Source organism: Lichenostomus cassidix, chromosome 18 (assembly GCF_008360975.1).
Source record: "Lichenostomus cassidix isolate B80296 chromosome 18, HeHo_3.0, whole genome shotgun sequence".
Taxonomy (NCBI): Eukaryota; Metazoa; Chordata; class Aves; order Passeriformes; family Meliphagidae; genus Lichenostomus; species Lichenostomus cassidix.
In genome coordinates, this window is record NC_139498.1 from 6555159 (window position 1) to 6573892 (window position 18734).

Below are 18734 nucleotides of genomic sequence, written 5' to 3' on the forward strand. Positions count from 1 at the left end.
TGTGGAATTTCACAGTCCACTTCCCGAATACACCATTGAAAAGCCAGACTTGAATCTTCTTATATGAGCAAAAGCAGACTGATCAAAAATGCTGTGAATCTGTCTTTAAGTTTTATGTGGAGAGAGAGGTCAGAATAATATGCTGGTGACAAGAGGCTTTACTATGCAGGCCTTAAAAACCCAGACAAACAAAAAAAACCCCAAAAGCTCAGGCTTAGTGTCTTTGGGTCTTTGCCTGAGTAGTTCTGTCTGAAATGCCCTGAGCTGACACTACATGCAGTGATGCTGAGACACTCTGTGGCATTGGCTTCCCACCCTGCAGCAGTGCAAGGTGCAAACCAGTGAAAAATCAAGTCTCATTAGCCAGATTCTCATCTGGGTTACCCAGATACAGATAAGAGCTTCCTCAGGAACCTTCAACACACATCAGAGATCAGGATCAGCTCTCTTTTTATGCTGCAGCCCTTTTGGATACTGAAAAATAAAAAGGAAAATGTCAGGAAAAGGTACAAGAGGAAAGAGCTCTTACCTTTCAGCTGGAACTCTACTGTGCAATATGCCAGACTTGTTAGGAATGAGGGATAAGTCAAAAAAAGGCAACTTGCCTGTCATTCTCTCTGTGGCAGTCGATTTTTTTTATTTAGGAGTTTTCTAAATAAACCACCTTTCCCTCCTTGGCTGGCCCATGTCACACAGCTGTGCTCATGCAATACCTCCCTGTTTGCAAGGGTTCTGAACACTGTGGAGGCACAAGTTACTGCTTTGGCTCAGATGCTCCATCCCTGTCCTGGGAGCTTTCCCAAGGCAGTTTCACCCAGTCCCAGCTCAGGGTGTTGATGTGGTTGCTCTGCTGGCAGCCAGTGACTGATTTGTTCCTCTCTCCAGGACGTGGGGCTGCTGGAGATCCCTGCAGAACTCGCAGCCCTCCTGCACTTTGTTGAAGGTAAGAAATTCCCCTCTTTCCCTCCTTTTCCTGCATCATTGTGTATTTCCTGCACTGTTTCACTGTGTATTTCCTTGTTTATATCAATGAATGTGTTCATTCTCCCTCTGCCTCTCACTGGGTTGGATGTGATTTATTGTCATTGCAGTGTAAATATGATCAAGGCAAATGGTACTGTGCATGTTGTTTCCTGACACGGCAGGGAGGAAAAGAAACTTGGGCTACAGGGCAGCACACCAGCTTAAAAATCAGTATTTTTGTCAATTTTTCAGCTCTTTTTATGAGCTGAGCTGGTAGAACTGACGGCAGTGATGGTGTAAAACTCTTTGGTCAAAGTTATGTGACAGCAAATTGCTCAATGAGCCCAGGTCTCTGGCAGAGATGAGTATCTGGGGTAGAAGAACTTAAACCCATCTTTTACCTACTCAAAAATCTTTAAAGAAACTGGAGGTGAAGAAAACAACAATTTTGGCGATTTCAAAGAAATATTTTTTAGGTTTCATTAAAAATTACTTCCTCAAAAGGAATTTTAAAATAGAAGGAGGGAGAAATAGGGTAACAACTTGATCATGGAACAGTGTAATAACTTGGGATATAACAATTTATCAGTCCAAGGATATAATAGTATCATAACTTAAGGATGCAGCAATATAACAAGCTGAGTATTTGTTAATTTATCAACTTAGGGATGCACCAATTAGTTTTCAAATCACCAAAATGCCACTAACTGCAATAATTTCACAAGCTGTTGACCTGATGTTGAGCATTTTTTGCAGCTGTGTTTCCTCTGTAGCTCTCTGTGCAATGTGAATATTTAAGCTGCAAATAGGCTGAGGCAGGATTTGCCTCTCTGTGTCTGCATGGTGTCAAACCTGAAGCCAGCAGTGCCTGTGGTCTTCTCTGGGGACAGTAAGGGAGACAATCAGGCAGAAGAGTGCTGTGAATTGGAGCAGACTCTGCTGGATCCCCAAATAGCTCACATTTCATGGCACAGCCCTCCAGGGACTATCAGCTGGTCTAGTGAGCAATGGAAGCCTGAGGAGCTCAGGGAACAGTGAAACTGCTGGGAATGGGAATGGGATGTGAGCAGGGAGGATGGAGAGCACCAGGGGACACGTTGGTTTGCAGATAGAGGAATGCACAGGAGCTGTGTGCATTGAGAAATCCCTTCACTTAGTGATGTTTGCTCCTCTCTCATCCATGATAAATCCCTCATTACAGAGACCTCTCATTTCCTTGTTGACTGAGCAGTTGTCAGCATTTCCTGCCGTGTGAATGGCAGGACAGCTGCAGAACAGGCTTGAATCCCCAGGTGCTCCCTGGGGAGAGGAGTCTGAAAGATCAGAGCTGTAATATCTCCTCCTGAAGAGAGTCTTTGTGGTCTCGGGGAGGTGAGGCTGTGCCTGCTGAGGGGTTTGAGGCAGCAGGGCTGGGCTGGCTGTCCCTGGAGCTGGTTCAGGAGCTGGGGCAGGGTGAGGTGCAGGTCAGCCAGGAGCTGCTGTGTGAGCTGTTGGTGTTCTGCCACCAGCCCAGACCTCCTTCCCTTGCAGGTCGACACCAAGCACAGGCCAACCAGATAACTGAGACACAGCCCCCAGAAGTCAAGGTCAAGGATGACCTTTCCCTCCCACCCACCATCAACAGCTACCCCTTCTCCTCCTTCGTCAAATCACACTTCCAGGTGGGAACTCTTTTTATATCTTCACTGCTTCCCCTGTGGGCAGACACACAAATTCTAGCAACACCAGGAGTAAATATTTCTGTCCTCCTGTTTCTTTGTAGAAACCAGATTTCCCTGCCCCTGGTCAGCCTCTGCAGCACCCCTTAACCCAGCTGGATGCTGAACACCAGGAGAGTGCACTCGAGATCAACAAACTGGTAAGAGATGTTCCTGACCTTGCTGAAGAGCAGGTGGGCACAGGCAATGTTTTGGTGCCTTTATACAAGATGCTGGTGGTGGATGCTGTTTTTACAGTACATGGATGGCTGGAAAAGGAGAATAAATTGCTCCTTCCAGGCCCTGAAGCAGCTTGGCAGAGATCACACACAGCCCCTTAGGGTTGCTGTGTTCTTGGAGAGGCACAGACCAGCCACAGACCACTGGGATCAAAGTGAATTGTCTGGTGATGGAGCCTCAGAATTTGGCAGGACATACAGGCATCAGACTGCTAAACTCTAATATTCCAATATTCCAGACTCAGTAGCAAAGATAAGGGAAGTCTGTCTTCTCAACCACTTACTCATCTCTCAGTCATGACAAGTTTTGTTTAACCCAGATCTTTTCCATGATGTGGTTTATAGTAAATATCTTGATTGCATCTGGGGCTCGCAGATGTCTCAGTGCCCAACGGGGAACAGTGAACTGTTGCATAAGAGCTGGAAAAGGGCAGGGACTTTGTCATCAGGAAAATGACACCTGGAACCACACCCTCCCTCTGTAGTGTTTGTGTGAAGCGGACAGTGTCATTTCAGCTCTGTGGATATGAAATGTACATTTCTTTGTATTTCTTCTTTAAAATGGTAATATGGAACTGTTTGAAAATAGAATGAATCCTCAGATACTTTCTGAGTAAGTCTGGTAATCTTTTTGGGAATTACATAGAATTAAAATAAGCCCATTAAGGAAGTTAATACCTAAAAACAGTCTTTTGTTTTGTCCTCGTGATCCCAATTATAGAAGAGCATAATATTCAACAAAATCCTGTGAATAGGATTGTGTTTAAGCAGAATACTATTATTTTTCTAAAGATCAAAGGCAGTTTTTCTCTGTTGCTAATGAAGTAGGGATTTACTACAAAGAATTCCATGAGAACTAAATAATCACCATCCCCTGTTTTTCTCAGTGAATCTCTGATATGCTTGGTGCCATTAACTGTTTTTAGAAGTGTTGTGATTCTTAAATGTTCTTTCCAAAGCTGTCCATTTTAGAAAAAAAAATTAATGACATATTGAAGTGTAGAGGATGAAAGAAACCATTCTGAACCTAAGGGTGAGAAATACAAACTAAAAAACATTGAAGACATCGATATGCATAGCCAAGAAGCTGAATCATATCTTCAGGGAGTGTATTGAGACACCACATCCCACACTGCTTGGTATAATATTAACTGCACCAAAGGCTTTTAAACACTCAGTGGGCTCAGAAGCAAATATCCTGTGGTAATTTACTTCTGTGTCTGAGCCCTGCCCAAGGGGAAATATTTTTCCCTAGACCAAATTCTGAGTCATAACTGAGAAGAGACTGAAGTCACACTGACTTTTAGTCAGGATCCAATCTCTATAAACGTTGCCTCCCAAATTCTCCAGCACTTTGGTGCACAAAAACCTGAGGACAGACCACAGTCTGAGTTTTGGCTACTCAGGCTCACAAACACAACATCTTGGGACAGTTTGGGCCAGAGGGTTACAACTCCAGCTCTCTCTTTTTCCCCCTGGATGCTTCCAGATTTTGCGGTTCATTGGTGACAAGAGCCTCCAAGGCTGGCAGGAGGTGCTCCTGGGCAACTACATTGCTGGGAGAGGACTGAGAGATGCAGCTCTGCGCAACGAAATCTTCAGCCAGGTGGTTGCCCAGACCTGGAGGAACCCAGACATGGAGCACAGCCAGCGAGGTTGGGTCCTGATGGCCACTTTGCTGAGCTGCTTTGGCCCTTCCCCAGCACTGGAGAAGCCACTGCTGAAGTAAGAGGAGAAAAGAGCAAGCCAGGTGTGCACTGGGGTGAAGAGGGCTGAGCAGGGTGCTAAATGGAGTTGCCTTTCCCTAGGTTTGTGTCAGACTATGGCATGGAGGGCTACAGTGCTGTGTGCCAGCGCAAGATCCTGACAGCAGCTCAGTGCACAGAGACAGAGCCTGAGCCCTGCAGGGCTTACCCTCCCACCCAGCTGGAGTGGACAGCAAACCAGAGGAGAGGGAAGATGGTGCTGGATGTTCACACCTTTAATGGTAACTCAATCTTCTGCCCTCCCGCTGTCTTTTAGTCTACAAGGACTTTTCCAGTGTGGAAATCAGCATTTGGGGAAAAATTTCCTCAACTAAGTAAAGAGGGATCAGAACACCATATACTGGCACGTCCATGGGGGTCTGAATCTAGACCCAAAACTTGCAAAGTCTGGGCCTGGTGGGCCCTGCTGCTCAGGCTGAGGGATGAGATTCTTCTGGGTTTGGACCCTTTTCCTCAGAGGGTTGTTCTGGCTGTGCATCTCTATGGGGCTGGTCCTCCTGTTATCCATTACAGCACAGCCCATGCAGCAGGAATTTGTCACAGGGACTTTCTGCCCTTCTCCCTTCTCAAATATTGCCTTAAGCTGCCTCTTGAGCAACCAGCAGCTGTGAACTGAACACAGAACATCCCTGCTCTGGCTCCTTGTCATGGTCCAGGCAAACCAGGACACTGTGAGGCTTTTCACCTGCCATGCTGGCAATGCTAGCCTGTGCCATCAAACAGATATTTGGGATGTGAATGTGTCCATGTGGAGCCCTCCATGAGCTTTCAGCCCTCCTGTGGCCCTGCTCAGGAGTGTGTGAGGCTTTCCAGCTGGGCTCTGCCTGTGTCCTGTGGAATGCTGGGGTTGCTTTGGGTCCTGCTGGGGAGGCTGGGGGTGCTGACTTGGCTCTCTGTGCTAGAGGAGAAGATCTCAGCTGAGGTGGAGTCCTGGATGACTGGGGAGCAGTATGCAGCCTGGATCCTGAGTGCAAGGTGTGCCAGAGGATGGGAGAAGGTCTGGGGGGTGGGAGAGGCTGTCACCAGCTCTAAGGGTCAGACTGGTCAGGTCTGCAGGCTGGAATTTACACGGTCAGTCACTCTTACTCACTCCAGCCTGTACTCCTTTCTTCACCCTTCTGTCCATGTGCAAAAACAGAGCTTTTTTAGGAACAGAGGAATCCTTGGTGTGGTCTGTGAGAGCAGCTTCAGAGAAAAAAGGAAAATAAAGGACAGAACTTGAGTGATTCTAATTTTTTTCCTGACCCTAGGCATTGAATAGTTGATTCACACCCTAAATCTGAAGGACTTAAGCCAGGATAGACAAGGCAAGAAGAAACTAAATGTAACGTTTTCCTTCCTCACCCTTTCTCTCCCTACCTATACACCTTTCCTCTCCCAGGGGCTGTGACAAGAAGACTCGAGGGTGGTCAGTCTCCATGCTCACTGGCAACACATGGCAGGACCTGCTGGGCTGTGACTTCGTGCTGGACCTCATTGGAGAGATGGAGGAGACCAGCAACTTCAGCAGCTCCTCCCAGCCCTCCACCAAGTACCCCATCGCTCCAGAAAGGGACAGGAGCATCCTCCAGTCCTCTGACCTGGATATGTGAGCCACCTACTCCTCCTGCCCCACTGCTTGTGGCCCTGGCACCCAGGGGCTCAGCTTTCAGCACTCTGGTGCTCATCTCCTTTTCCTTTTGCACAGGATCCCTCCTGCTCCAGGGATCCAGGCCCCTGCCTTCCCCCCGCCCAGCCTGCCTCCAGAACTCATTGGTCCCCAGCCAGGTGAGTTTTAGCCCAGGATGACACTGAGAAGGGCCAGATGGGCCCCAGCCAGGGAATCAGAGCAGAGGGGGAATCAGGGATTCTTGTGGAGCTCCACTCTGAATGTGACTAATAGGGACTGGGGCAAGGGAAAGTTTCTTGACTGCCATGTCACCAGACTCCTCTCTGCTCCCAGATTCCAGGTTTAGAGATGACCTGAGGACCCCTGTGGGCCTGGATCACTATGTGGATGACCTCTTCAGCCCTGTGCTGCATCAGAGTTCCAGACTATCTGTAAGTCCCTGATGTTCCCTCCTGCCTTCTCTCTGCAGCTCTCCTGTCCCTGTGAGTCCTTCAAGCTTTTCCCTGCCTATTCAGTGCCCCTGCTCAGCTCAGACATGCCCTTGGATTTCTCTCCATCTGGGAATTCTGTCTCTCTGAGCTCAGATCACTGTTTGGGGGTTTTTTTGATGCAGGATATGGAGAACAGGGAGACTCTCACCACACGCATGAAAGGAGGTGGGAAGATTGGACCCTCACAGAGAGGAATCCTTCCTTCCACAGGTCTGTAAGGGCATGGGGACAGCAGGGAACATCTGGGACCACATGACCTTCACTGAGCACAAGTCAGGGAGCCCCTTAAATGCCAATTATTGCATGAGCTGAGCTGGTTCCTGAACAGCACAGGGCTTTAGCACAGGTTGCACTCCTCACTCCCAGATGAGAGATGCTTTGGGGAAGGTGTTAGATAAGGGAACTACTTTGTTGTGCTTTGAATTTCTCTTTTGAGCTGGTCTTGGGGTCAAGGCAGCAGGTAGCTTGTTCCTGACCCAGGCCACCTCTTCCCTAGACAAATATTTGTAATTCACGTGTTCACCTTCTACTCACCCTGTGCTTTCACAGAACAATTGGTGCCTTTATCAGGGGTGGTTTTAATCTTTCTTATTACTTCCTCACAGAACTTCCCATCATCTGTAGCTATTCCTTGGGTTAGTAAGTCTGAACCCTGAAGAGGTTCTGGTTTGTGTGTTTGGTTTCTTTAATCTTCCTTGTTTCTGTGGAGCAAAGACTCCAGCATTTGCAGCAGGGTGGAGTCAAACACCAATGTATTGATGGCACTGACAGATCTGCATGGGTAACAACACACCCTGGAGCCTCAGAAAGGTGGGGAATGTCCAGTTCAGTCACTCCTGACACTGGGACTATTTCTGGCTGTTGGAGAGGCTCTGGGACATGACAAGCCTTGTTATAGATCACTGTCTGAAGCCAGTTTGTCACTTATGTGGCTTCTTAGATGAGTGAGGGGTATGGTGGCATTCCAGGGCCATTCTCACTGGTGAGGACATCATGATTCAGCAGACTTGTGCTGACTCCTCCCAGCTGAGTCTGACCCCCACACCCCTTGCTCTGCTGGCTTTGCTCTCAGTGGGGTTTGTTTGTGACCCCATGTGGGACTTGACTACTGAAAATAGAGGAATTCCTTTCTCCCCACAGCTCCTTCACATGACACACAATGCCATCCAGGCCAGGGCTTGTTCTTCATCTAGCCTTGCCTCCTGCTGCAAAGAGACCAAAGTGGATGTGACAGTCCCAGCCCCAGAGATGTTTGCCCATCTCAAGAGAAACCCTCCTCTGTAATCATGAACAGGCAGGAATTATTTATAAGCTTAATCATGAAGGATGGTGGTGTACCAAGACAGGTTGCAGAAACAGAGTCTGGCAGGCCACACATTTTTCTCAGCTTTCCTTTTTCCACCTGAGTTTTGCTGTGTCCTGCTGTGGTTGGTGTGTGTGGAGAGCACCAGGAGTGGGGTTGCTCAGGATATTCTCACCTGGCATTCTCCAAAAGCACTGTGAACTTGGCTTTTTGCCTCTAGGCTTCCCTGGAATGACTCAAGCACCAGTTTACCAGCCCGTGATGGGGATGCCAGCAGCCATGCCCGTGATGGCAGGGGCTGGTGGGGTTGCACCTATGCCAGGTAGGAGCAGTGTTTCAGTCACTGTAGAGGGAAGGGGATGGGAGGAAGGGTGTCAGTGGAACCTGTGCATTTCAGTGTCAGGGAGGGGCTCAGTGAACACTGCAGGTTGATGCTCAGGCTGTGTGGGGAATGATCACCTGCAGGATCTTGCAGATGTCTGTATTGTCTCCCCCAGCCGTGGTGATGCCCCAGCCTGTGGTTCCAGCTGTAGATCCCAGCCAGCTGGCTGCACAGCAACAAGCCTTCATCAACCAGCAAGCCATGCTCATGGTGAGTGGAAGGGGCCAGGAGGTGGGGAAGAACCACACTGTGGTGTTTGTGCCTTGGAGGGGATGTCCAGCTGCCCTCCTGCCCTGGGCCTGTTCAGTGTCACTCTGTGCTCCTATGCTGGGCTGAACTCCCTAAAGGGGGGATTATTTGAGGCTACAGAACTAGGACCTCTCTTTTTGCCCTTCTGTGTCCATGGGGACACCGTGGCACCATCACTGAATGAGCAGCAGGGACAGGAGCAGGCCCTGAGGAGATTTACCTGTAATTCCCAGGGGGTTTTAAGCTGGGATTTGCTAGAGATGCAGGTCTGCAGAGTTCTGCTTTCTGTGCAAAGCCCTGTGAGTGCATGGCAGTCCCAGGCTGGCTGCAGAGCCTTCAGGGTGGTTTTAGGAGTCCTCTTTGGGATGGTTTTAGGAGTTCTGCATCCTTGGCCAGGTGGGAGAAGATTCCCCAGGCATGCCTTGTCCACACACTGGGAAATTTGCAGCGCCCTATGTGGATGTTTTGTTATTACCAGTGAAAATCCAGGACAGAATGTGACTGATGGCTGGGTTTGTGTGGCCTAGAGCTCATGGACATGGCAATTCTTTCCCCCCAGGCCCAGCAGATGACCCTTCAAGCCATAAGCCTCTCCCAGCAGCAGCAGCAGGAGCAGCAGAAGTTGCAAAAGGCTCTTGAGAACTCCAGGCTAAGAGTCTCAAGCCCACCACGAGTCTCACCCCCAGCCACTGCCCCAAAACCCAAAAAGCCTCTCAACAGCCAGGCCAAACCACCAAGGTCTCCAGAGCCACCAGCCAAGGCAAAAGAAATGGTATGAGAAACAAACAGCTGTGGGGGATTTGGTTTGAATTTCATGTTTGGTGTTTGCTCTGCTTCCCTCCCCGAGTGGCTGTGGTTTGGCAGAGAGGAGAACAGAGGTTTGTGCTTAACTGATGATACTGAGACCTTCCAAACTCTGCTTGCTGAGTCTTTAAGGATCAAAGCTTGGGTGGCATTTGCTCTGTGGAGGTTTGGCTGCAGGGTTGGCCAATCCATTTCCAGTTGTGCTGAATTCTTCCACAGGGCAATTAATTACTCTGAGTTCTTCCAGCAAGCTGTGTTGGGCCTCTAACATAACCCCCCCCTTCTCTGGGCTTGGCTGAGGATTTATTGTGTTAGAAACTGATCTACTGGGACATCTCTCTTGGATGGGGAGAGGTTCTAGATCAGAACTTTTTGAGACAAAATCACCCCTGAGCTGAAGGGCACTGCAGAGGTCCTTCTGGCTGATGCCAACTGAACAAGCTGTGCACTGCCTGCAGGATTATGACTACGTGGAAGAGGAGTTCTCCAGCAGTGAGGATGATGACTATCCTCGGGAAACCTTCCAGCAGAAGAGAGAGTATTTCCAGAAGATGGGTGAGTGTCTGCATTTTTTGGGAATTCCACTCATCATAACACCTTGCTCTGCAGGCTCCCTGGCACACCCAGGTTCTGTGGCCAGTTCTAGAAATCTTTGGGCTTGTGACTGCCATATTCTCCTTCCCCTCTAAAAAACAGGTTTTTGCTGACTGAGGCAAGAGTGGGATCTGTGCCACCAGTGCCAGATTTTGGGTTTGACTTGAACAAGTCTCCCTTTCTATGCAGGAGAGCAACACATCCGAGTGAAGAAAGTCAGGCCTAGAAAAACCTGGACTCCTCCAGCAAAACCCCAGCCAGAGGAGGAAGAGGAGGAAGAGGAGCAGGAGAGGAAGAAGAAAGAGGAGCAGGAGAGGAAGAAGAAAGAGGAGCAGGAGAAGAGGAAAGAAGTGAAGCCTGTCCCTAAACCAGAGCCGGGTAAGATGCTGTGCAGTGGTGATCCAGGCAGGTTGACAAGCATGAACTTTCCAGGAACATCAGACCAGGATTTAGGCAGAGGAGGAAAGGGTCTGGCTTTTCTGGGAGTCTGCATGTTGACAGGAGATGAGAAAGAGGAATATCTGAGCTTTGGGAAGTTGGATCCCAAAGCAAGGCAGTTGGAAGGCCATGGCCAGTCAGCCTCAGAGGGAAAGAAAGGGAACCTCAAATGAGATAAAGGGATTTCTCCTGTGTCTTTTCTGCCCTGCTGATTAAAGCTGTCACCCCAATAGCTCCTGCTACCCCTCTGCCACCTGCTGAGCCAAAGCCCAAAAAGGAGATTCCAAAAGTGAAGAAGGAGCCGCCTGTAGTGAAGCCTTCAGGCCCTGAGTCACGTCCTCCACCGAGCCATGAGATTGGGAACATCATCAAAATGTACCAGAGCAGACCAGCCCCTGAGCCCCAGCCCTTCGAGCCTGTCAGGTGAGGGTGTGGGATTCCCCTGGGGGCAGGGGGGATGTGGGGGTCTCTATCAGCTCTGCCATGGGGCTCCATTGTGGCAAAGCCCATAATGCTGTTCCCTGTTCCCTTGCAGGAGAGTACCCAAGCCATTTATAAAGAAGAACGACCCCAAAAATGAGGCTCTGGCCAAGCTGGGAATGATGAGCCCTTCACCTCGATCAGTGAGTTCTTTGCTCTCTGGTCACCCTAAGAGCTCAGCAGGGACAGCCTGTGCATCCCATCTCCAGCAGGCTGGGAGCTCCCTGGCAGCAGCCAGGTGATTTCTGGCTGGGTTATGAGGTAGCTGGGAGCTCTTACCATGGTGCTGCCCAGTCTAGACTGGGTTCCAGTCTGTAAAGTCACCTGAGGTCCTGAAGGAAAGGCTCTGGAGCAGCAAGTTCTGTTGTGGGATGCTTAAGGCTGATCTGGAAACGAGCAACTCATGTTCTCCACATTTGGCACCAAGGCCCTGGCCTGTTAACATCCTTTTCCTCTTCCACACTGGAGGCTTTGATCTCAAACACTTGGTTCTCTGGGCTTGGTTGATTTTCTTCTCTTTGTAGATTTTGTGTTGGTTTAAAGGCTCCAGGGCTGGGCTGCTGTCCTGGGATGGCTTAGAACAGCAGTGCCAGGGATGCTGAGAAAGTCTGGCTCCAATGGTTTTGCTCTCTTGCAGCCATCTCCTGTGCCACAAGAGAAGAAAACACCTCCACCTGTCAAGCCCAAGCCAGGCTCAGCTTCCAGCTCCATCAAGGAAAAGCAGTTGCCTCTCCTGTCCATCTTCAAACCAGAGGGTACCCCACCAGCTCCCCAGGCCCCTCGTGCTCCCCCTCATCCCCCACCAATGCCTGAGGACCAAGGCAGGCAGGAATCCACAGGGAAGGGTGAGTATTGACTTCAGCCATGTGGGATTTGTTAGTGGAGCAGGGAGGGGATGGGGATGGGGCTGGAATCAGCCCAGGAGAGTCCTGGCACAGGTCCTGTCATCAGCTGGTGGGGCAAAGGCTGAGTGAGCTGTGTGAGACCAGGGATGGTGCAATCAGATCTGTGAGTAATCACAGAGATGTCACAGACCCAGCCTGGCCCAGCAGTCACCATGGCATTTCCCAGCTCTAACTCTTCCCTTCTGAAAAATGCAGCTAAAAATAGGAATGTACTTTGGGCCACAGCTTTATCAAGGTCCAGCCCACAATACTTTTATTGTCTGCCTGAAGCATAATTATCAAAGTGGCAATTTGTGGATGGACTTCAGACCAGGGAGGAATGGGAAGCCTGATCTTTCACCTTACAAACCTCTGGAGGGATCTTAGAGACAGGCTAAGATCTAAGATCAGCCTAAGAGGAAGAAGGGAATGTTTGTCAGAGGGAGACTGAGCCTGGGAGACCTTGGACACATAAAGAATATTTGGATGCTGCCCACTTTAAAAAGTAGAGCTAATGCTTCTCAGCAGTAGTTTGGAAGTGTTAGTTTTGCCTCTGATTTCAATGGGAGCCTGGAGCCATAATTCATTTTATACTTGGGATATCTATACCAATGTATTTCAAGCTGTCTAAAATTCTCATCAGCATCACATTTTATAAAGGATAAAGGAACAGTCAGTCAAACACATCACTGAAGGGCTCCATCCTGCAGCAGCTTCCCTGGTATAAGAGAATTTCCATGTTTGTTCCTCTTCTCTTAAAAAATTATTCTTTAGGAAGTCCTGTGAAAGTAAGTCAAAGTGACTGGATTAGCCTGGAAAATCCCTTCATGCTTTGGAATAGGGATATAGAAACAGCTGAATTTACTACATTTCTTGTCTATGAACTCTGAAACCTTGAAAGTTTGAGGTGCTTCAGTGAAGAGAGTCCTCCCTCATAAAGCAACAGCTTTGAACAGTTGCCTTCAGACCCAGCCTGTCTTTAACACACCTGCAGAGAGACAATCCAGTGCCAGTTTTGGGTGCTCTGTACCAGAACTTTGCAGCCTCCAAGCTCCAGGGAGAACTTTTATAGCCCTTTAAAACCTTGAGCAGCCTTTTTGTAATGAGACAAAGTGGAACCTGTGCCTCCAGCCTCAGGCACAGGGGGAGGATTTTGCATGGGAGGCTGAGTGCTCCCAGTGCCTGTTATGAGCACTGAACTTTGTGGCTAACACAGGAAGTGTAAATGCCACCAGAAATGCTAGGAATTACTGGTTTGTGCTCACATGAGCTGGTCACTGACCTTCAGGAGAGTCCCTGACAGGAATATTCAATCAGGCATTGTCCCCTTTCTCCTGGCAAGTCTTTGGTGGGTGGAAAGGACCCTGTAGCACTCACAGCCCATCTTCACTGCTCTTTCTCCCCACACAGACTCTGCTGTGACAGTGACAGGGGATGAAGGGATCAAGACCCAGCTGTACAAGCTCACCACCAGCGTCAGCTTTTCCTACATTGACCCTGCCTGGAAAATCTTCCTGCGCAAAGAGGTGCAGCTCCTTGGCTGTGGGAGGAAAGCTCATCCCATCTTTGGTTAAAATGATTTTTTTGGTTATAGGCAATGTAACATAAGGGTACAAGTGAGGGGATCACAGACACAGGAGCTGGAGAAGGAATCATGTCATGATCTGAGTCCTGCTCTGCCTTTCTGACACTTTTGTTTCAGTATCCCTACATGTCTTTTCCTTCCTCTGTAGAGCACTGAGAAATCTAACACTGAATTTATTGTTGTCAGGTGCTTTTCTGTTGAAATAGTACAAATGTGTTTAAAATCAAGCATTGGAGAGTGTGCTGAACAGACCAGGGTTTATTCCTTGGTCTCACCACTCAGGTTTTGGTCCTTCTGTTCACATTCAGTGTCTCTTCCCTGCCTGTCCTTGGGGTTGAATTCACTCCTCTCTTCCAGCAGGGCATACAAATTGCAAAACATCCCTGGGAAATTACTTCTGCAACATGTGTAACACCACTATTACCCTCCTCTTGCAGGTGTTTTACCCCAAAGAAAATTTCAGCCACCCTTACTGTCTGAACTTGCTGTGTGAACAGGTAAGCACTGGGCTGTGGCTCCAGGCTGTTGTCTCTCTGGGGACAAAACACTCCATAATTCTGTTGCACAAGTTGCCTTCACTTCTGCATCACAAGATGTGCAAGTCTCTTGTCCAGATCCATCCAGTCCAGCCCCTGTTCACTCCTCTCTGAGGCTCAGTTTAACAGCCTCAGATGCTCCAACACAGCCAGATGTGGCCTTTGCAATGGAAGCCTCTCTGTTCCCTTGCTCTGCAGATCATCCGTGACACCTTCTCTGACTCCTGCTTCCGGATCTCCAGGGAGGAGAAGCGCAAGATGAAAGACCTGCTGAGTAATTAACAGCCCCATCATCCCTTCCTTTCCCCCTCTGCCCATCCCAGCTTTTGCTCTGAAACGAGAAACTGCCCTCCCAGCCTTTCAGACAGGACTTGGGGCAGAGGAGAAATGTTTGTCACTGCAGCAGGAAAGCACATTTGTGGAGTGCAGTGTGGGAATGTTTGTGTATTCCAAATGGTCCTGAAATTTTCCTGAGCAGGAAAACCTAGTTCTGAAATGCTTATTGTGAGGACAGGAAACTGAAGCCCAAGGATAGCATTTTGATTTGTTTCAAAATCCAGCTGTCATCTCTGACATGAACTTTATGGAGAAAGGGATGGAAACCAGTAGTGGACCAGTGTATGCAAGTCCTGTGGTGTCCTTTCCCCCTCTGCACGTGGTTTGCTGTGCTGTGAGCACTGAGGAAGTGCTGGGAATGAGTTCCTGGGAAGAGGGAGGCTTGGCCACCTTTGTCTTTCTGAGCAGCTATCTGTTTTGTGTCCTTCCCAGCGGAGTTCCGTGTTGGCAACAATGCCCAGTCCATCCAGGAGGATGGGATAAAGAAGAGGATTGTGGTGGCTGCTCGGGATAACTGGGCCAACTATTTCTCCCGCCTTTTCCCAGTTCAGGTGAGGCTTAATTCTCTCACCAGCCCCTGGGCTTGCTTTAGCTGTGGCTCCAGTTCACTCTTTCTGTCCCCCTGCCTGGCCACACTGCAGTGATTCTGCACCTTCAACACCTTGCAGGGTTTGACACCCTTTAGTGTGGCATCTCCTTCCCCTGGTGCCAGGTGTGGAGGTGGGATGGAGCCTTCAATTCTCTGTGCTGCACTTCCCTTGCAGGGTGAGAAGGGCAGTGATGTGCAGATCCTGGGTGTTTCTCACCGGGGCTTGAGGCTGCTGAAGGTGGAGAAAGCAGCTGGATATCACCCTGAGCACCTCAAGGTCCTGCGCAGCTACGGGTGAGCAAAGGGGCTCTGGCTGAGCAGGGGCACAGTTTGTGTCTGGCAGGGGGTTGGAGGAAAGCTGAATGAGGGAGCTGAAAATCCTGAGTTGTGCTGTGCTCTCTAGGATTGTCCTAGGCCAGCTGTGGCTCACTGACCTTCCTTTTAATAAGTCTGGCTGTTCCTTTTCCTCCTTACCTTGTGCTTTGCTTACAAGTGAGTGCTGGGGTGAGTCAGCTCTGTGTGTGTCACCACAGGGAGCTCCCCAGGGTGAGAGCCACGAGCAGCTGGTGAAAGGCCAGCACAGAGCATGCTGAGGCATGTCTCCATTCCCAGCCCTTGGAATGGGCTCCCAGCCCCATGTTCTGCATCCCAAACTCTGGCAGAAGGAGCCTGAGCACGCTGGCTTGTGTTCCCAGCTTTGCAGATGTGCTGTCAGTGGAGCTGAAGGGCAGCAAATCCCTGGAGTTCTCCCTGAAGGCAGAGCAGCTCATCCTGCACTCTCCAAAGGCTTCATGCATCAAGGCCATGGTGGAACTCTTCATCCAGGAGCTGAGGCAGGTGAGGGAGCAGCTGGAGTGCAGTAGGGAATGAAGGTGGTTCCCCAGATGGACTTGAGAGTGTCCATGGGCTGACATGATCCGAGTCCTTCACATCCTTGGGACAAGCTCTGAACAGAACATCACTTTTTCCCCAGGACACCAACTACGTCGTGGCTCTGCGCAGTTATGTTGTGGATGACAAGAGCCTGCTCAGCTTCAAGAAGGGTGACCTCATTGAGCTGCTGCCCATGCAGGGCGTGGAGCCAGGTGAGGGGGTTTGTTGGGATTGGCAGGGTTAGGATCAAGGGCCTGCTGGATCTGTGGTGCCCAAAACCAGAGGAATACAGGGCAGGCTGTCATCATTATCCTCCAGCTCTGCCATGCTCTGATCACAACCCACCTTGTCCCAGTTGCCTTAGTTATAGGAATATCTATGTGACATATATGTTACCTCAGGATGCAGGAAAACCTGGGGAGTCTGATGGTCTCCTCTGCCGATGGAGAGCTTCAGTGCTCATTTCTCTTGGCAGCTGCCCTGGTTCCTGACTCTTTCTCTGCTGTTTCTCCAGGCTGGCAGTTTGGCTCCACTGGTGGCCGCTGTGGTCTGTTCCCCACCAGCCTGGTGCAGTTGGCTCCAGCCCCTGACTACCTCAGCTCCAGCATGGACAGGCGGGGAGAGCAGAGCAAGAATGTGAAACCCTCCTCAGAGAGCAGGAACACCAGCAGGGAGGTGAGCTGTCCTTGGGGAGGAACATCCATGGGACATGGCCTGGTTCTGAGGGAGCTGCCAGGGTGGGTGCATGGCTCTGGTAGTGTCTGACCTCCGAGGGCAGGGGGAAGGTGATGAGTGCTTAGTCCTTGCAGATGAGACACTCAAATCCATCACAGTGTGGGAAGGGAGGCACCACACACGGGTGAGGTCTGGCAGCAGGGAATACACAATGCTGGTGATTTAGGGTGGATTTGGTGGTGTCCCTGCAGAGCTCTGTCCTCAGCCTGACGTCAGAACCCAACAGCACCATGTTGGTCCCTGCTGGAGATCATTACACCATGATTGACTTCGCCACCACCTACTTCCGAGAGGCTCAGTCCATGTGAGTAGCCTGTGCTCCTTCCCAAACAGCACCTGGATAGCCTCACCCACACCAGGCCATTCCTGTGGACATTTCTTGGGTCCCCATGCTCCCCCTCCTCTGTCTAGGCAGCGCCTGAAGGGGACATCTGCTGACAAGAAGAGTGTAGCTGAGCTGGTCCGGCACACCAAGGTGAGCTCAGCCTGTCCCCCTGGAATCCCAGCCAGAATCCCAGTGCCAGCACTGCCTCTGGGGACCCACAGCCAGAATCCCAGCCCCAGACTGCCTCTGGCTTTGTCCCCATATGGCCAAAGCTCAGATCCTTGGCTGCAGTCTCTGGACAAATGTGGGTGTTCCCTACTCTTCAGTGCTGCCTGTGGGATCCTGGGAGCTCGAGTCCCTGCTGAAGGCTGGAGCACAGCTCTGTGGGATCTCCATCCCTGGTTTATCCCTGTCTCCTGGCCCTGCAGGTCCCGATCCAGGAGTCTTTGCTGCGCTACTCTGACAGTGAGCTGAATGAGCTGGCTACCAAGAACTTCCAGAGTAAGCAACTCCCTGAGAAACAGCACTGCAGAGGGGGGGAGAGGGGTGGTCCTGCTGAGCACACACAGACACTGTGGAGCTGAGTGGGGAATGAAAACTGGGTAAGGAGGGCTCCTCCTAAGGCATTTCTGCATTAATAACCAGCTGAGTCCTTGCTGAAGCTTCCAGCAAAAGGGACTTTGCCTTGAGTGCAAAGTGTTCCAGAACACACTGCCTGGGCTTTGGGCTGACTCCACATATTGATTGCAAGCCTTGGAACAGCCTATGGAGCAGAGAAGTTTTCAGTACATTTCCCAAGCCCCATGGCAGGCCCACCCCTGCTCAGACTAAAGGCCAGGCTTTGCCTTGCAGCACTGATGAGGTTCATGGGAGATCAGCCCAAACACAAGCACCACGGGAAAAGTGAAGTCGAATGCGTCTATGAAATCCTTCAGGTTTGTGAGCTTCTCCTGGGAAAAGTGCTGAAGCACCAAGGGGAATGGAGGGTCAAGACCTTGCTGGGAAGGCAAAGAGCAGGGAGAGCCTTGTAAATAGTTTACTTATATATCCCTGTCTAGATGAGAACGCAACCCGCCTCTCCCTTCTCCTTCTTTGAGCCTAAATAGCACTACAGACCAGAGGCTGCAAATTCCAGGCTTTAAACCAAACTGGCAGAGTTCTGTAGCTGGGAGAAGGGCACAGAGATGACCTGGAGGCCTCTCTGATGCTCTCTTCCCCTCTCTGATGCTGTTCTCTCCTCTCTGGATGCAGCTGTGCAAGGAGAAGGAGAATTTGAATGACGAGATCTACTGCCAGGTCATCAAACAGGTCACCCACAACCCTCACCAGTGAGTACCAGCACTGCCAGCTCCTGTGCATCCACAGCTGGGGAGGAACCATCTGCTCAGGGGCACCAGGGCCAGGGGAGAGGGTGTCCCCTCTTGATGTGTTGTCCCCAGCTGCTCCAGTGCTGAAGTTCCTGCTGAGCACTCAGAAAATTTTGCCAGTCAGGGGGTCTGGCATTTTAACTTTAGTGGATATTTGTCCTTGTATTTCCGGCTGCTGATCTGTCTGCACACCATTAAGCATGCCTGGTAGCTCCTGGTTGTGGTGCTGCTCAGAGCCCTGATTTCCTCCTCCCAGCCTTGGGGAATTGATAAACACCAGTCCAGGACTGGCTTGGCCCCACACTGCCCTGTGAGATGGCAGCAGTGGCATCAGAGTGACCTTGATTGTTCCCTTTCTCTGCTTGCTGTTGGAATAATTGAATCCATCTCTCGCTCAGCACAAGAAACCAAGAGCTGACACCTCCTTTTCTGCTACCTGCCAGAGGAGTTCAGAAGGGCACAGGCTCACTTTGAGCTGCTCAGAGCAGG

At 50.2% G+C, this 18734-nt stretch overlaps 1 protein-coding gene across 1 annotated transcript in view; it reads left to right on the forward strand.

Annotated features, from left to right (window-relative positions):
• The window catches only part of MYO15B (myosin XVB), a 44104-nt gene that overhangs the window by 20073 nt on the left and 5297 nt on the right, over positions 1–18734 (forward strand). Inside the window, exons 25-55 of the mRNA XM_085077762.1 lie at positions 886–943; positions 2494–2624; positions 2726–2821; positions 4389–4624; positions 4708–4886; positions 5568–5640; positions 6047–6253; positions 6353–6432; positions 6608–6705; positions 6888–6975; positions 8289–8390; positions 8566–8660; positions 9259–9471; positions 9962–10058; positions 10287–10475; positions 10769–10958; positions 11071–11158; positions 11653–11860; positions 13310–13425; positions 13922–13981; positions 14219–14294; positions 14789–14907; positions 15121–15239; positions 15641–15782; positions 15919–16030; positions 16333–16493; positions 16745–16857; positions 16965–17028; positions 17307–17379; positions 17731–17813; positions 18130–18206. Of these exons, the coding sequence (XP_084933888.1) occupies positions 886–943; positions 2494–2624; positions 2726–2821; positions 4389–4624; positions 4708–4886; positions 5568–5640; positions 6047–6253; positions 6353–6432; positions 6608–6705; positions 6888–6975; positions 8289–8390; positions 8566–8660; positions 9259–9471; positions 9962–10058; positions 10287–10475; positions 10769–10958; positions 11071–11158; positions 11653–11860; positions 13310–13425; positions 13922–13981; positions 14219–14294; positions 14789–14907; positions 15121–15239; positions 15641–15782; positions 15919–16030; positions 16333–16493; positions 16745–16857; positions 16965–17028; positions 17307–17379; positions 17731–17813; positions 18130–18206 (3743 nt within the window). The remainder of the gene's footprint in view (positions 1–885; positions 944–2493; positions 2625–2725; positions 2822–4388; positions 4625–4707; positions 4887–5567; positions 5641–6046; positions 6254–6352; positions 6433–6607; positions 6706–6887; positions 6976–8288; positions 8391–8565; positions 8661–9258; positions 9472–9961; positions 10059–10286; positions 10476–10768; positions 10959–11070; positions 11159–11652; positions 11861–13309; positions 13426–13921; positions 13982–14218; positions 14295–14788; positions 14908–15120; positions 15240–15640; positions 15783–15918; positions 16031–16332; positions 16494–16744; positions 16858–16964; positions 17029–17306; positions 17380–17730; positions 17814–18129; positions 18207–18734) is intronic.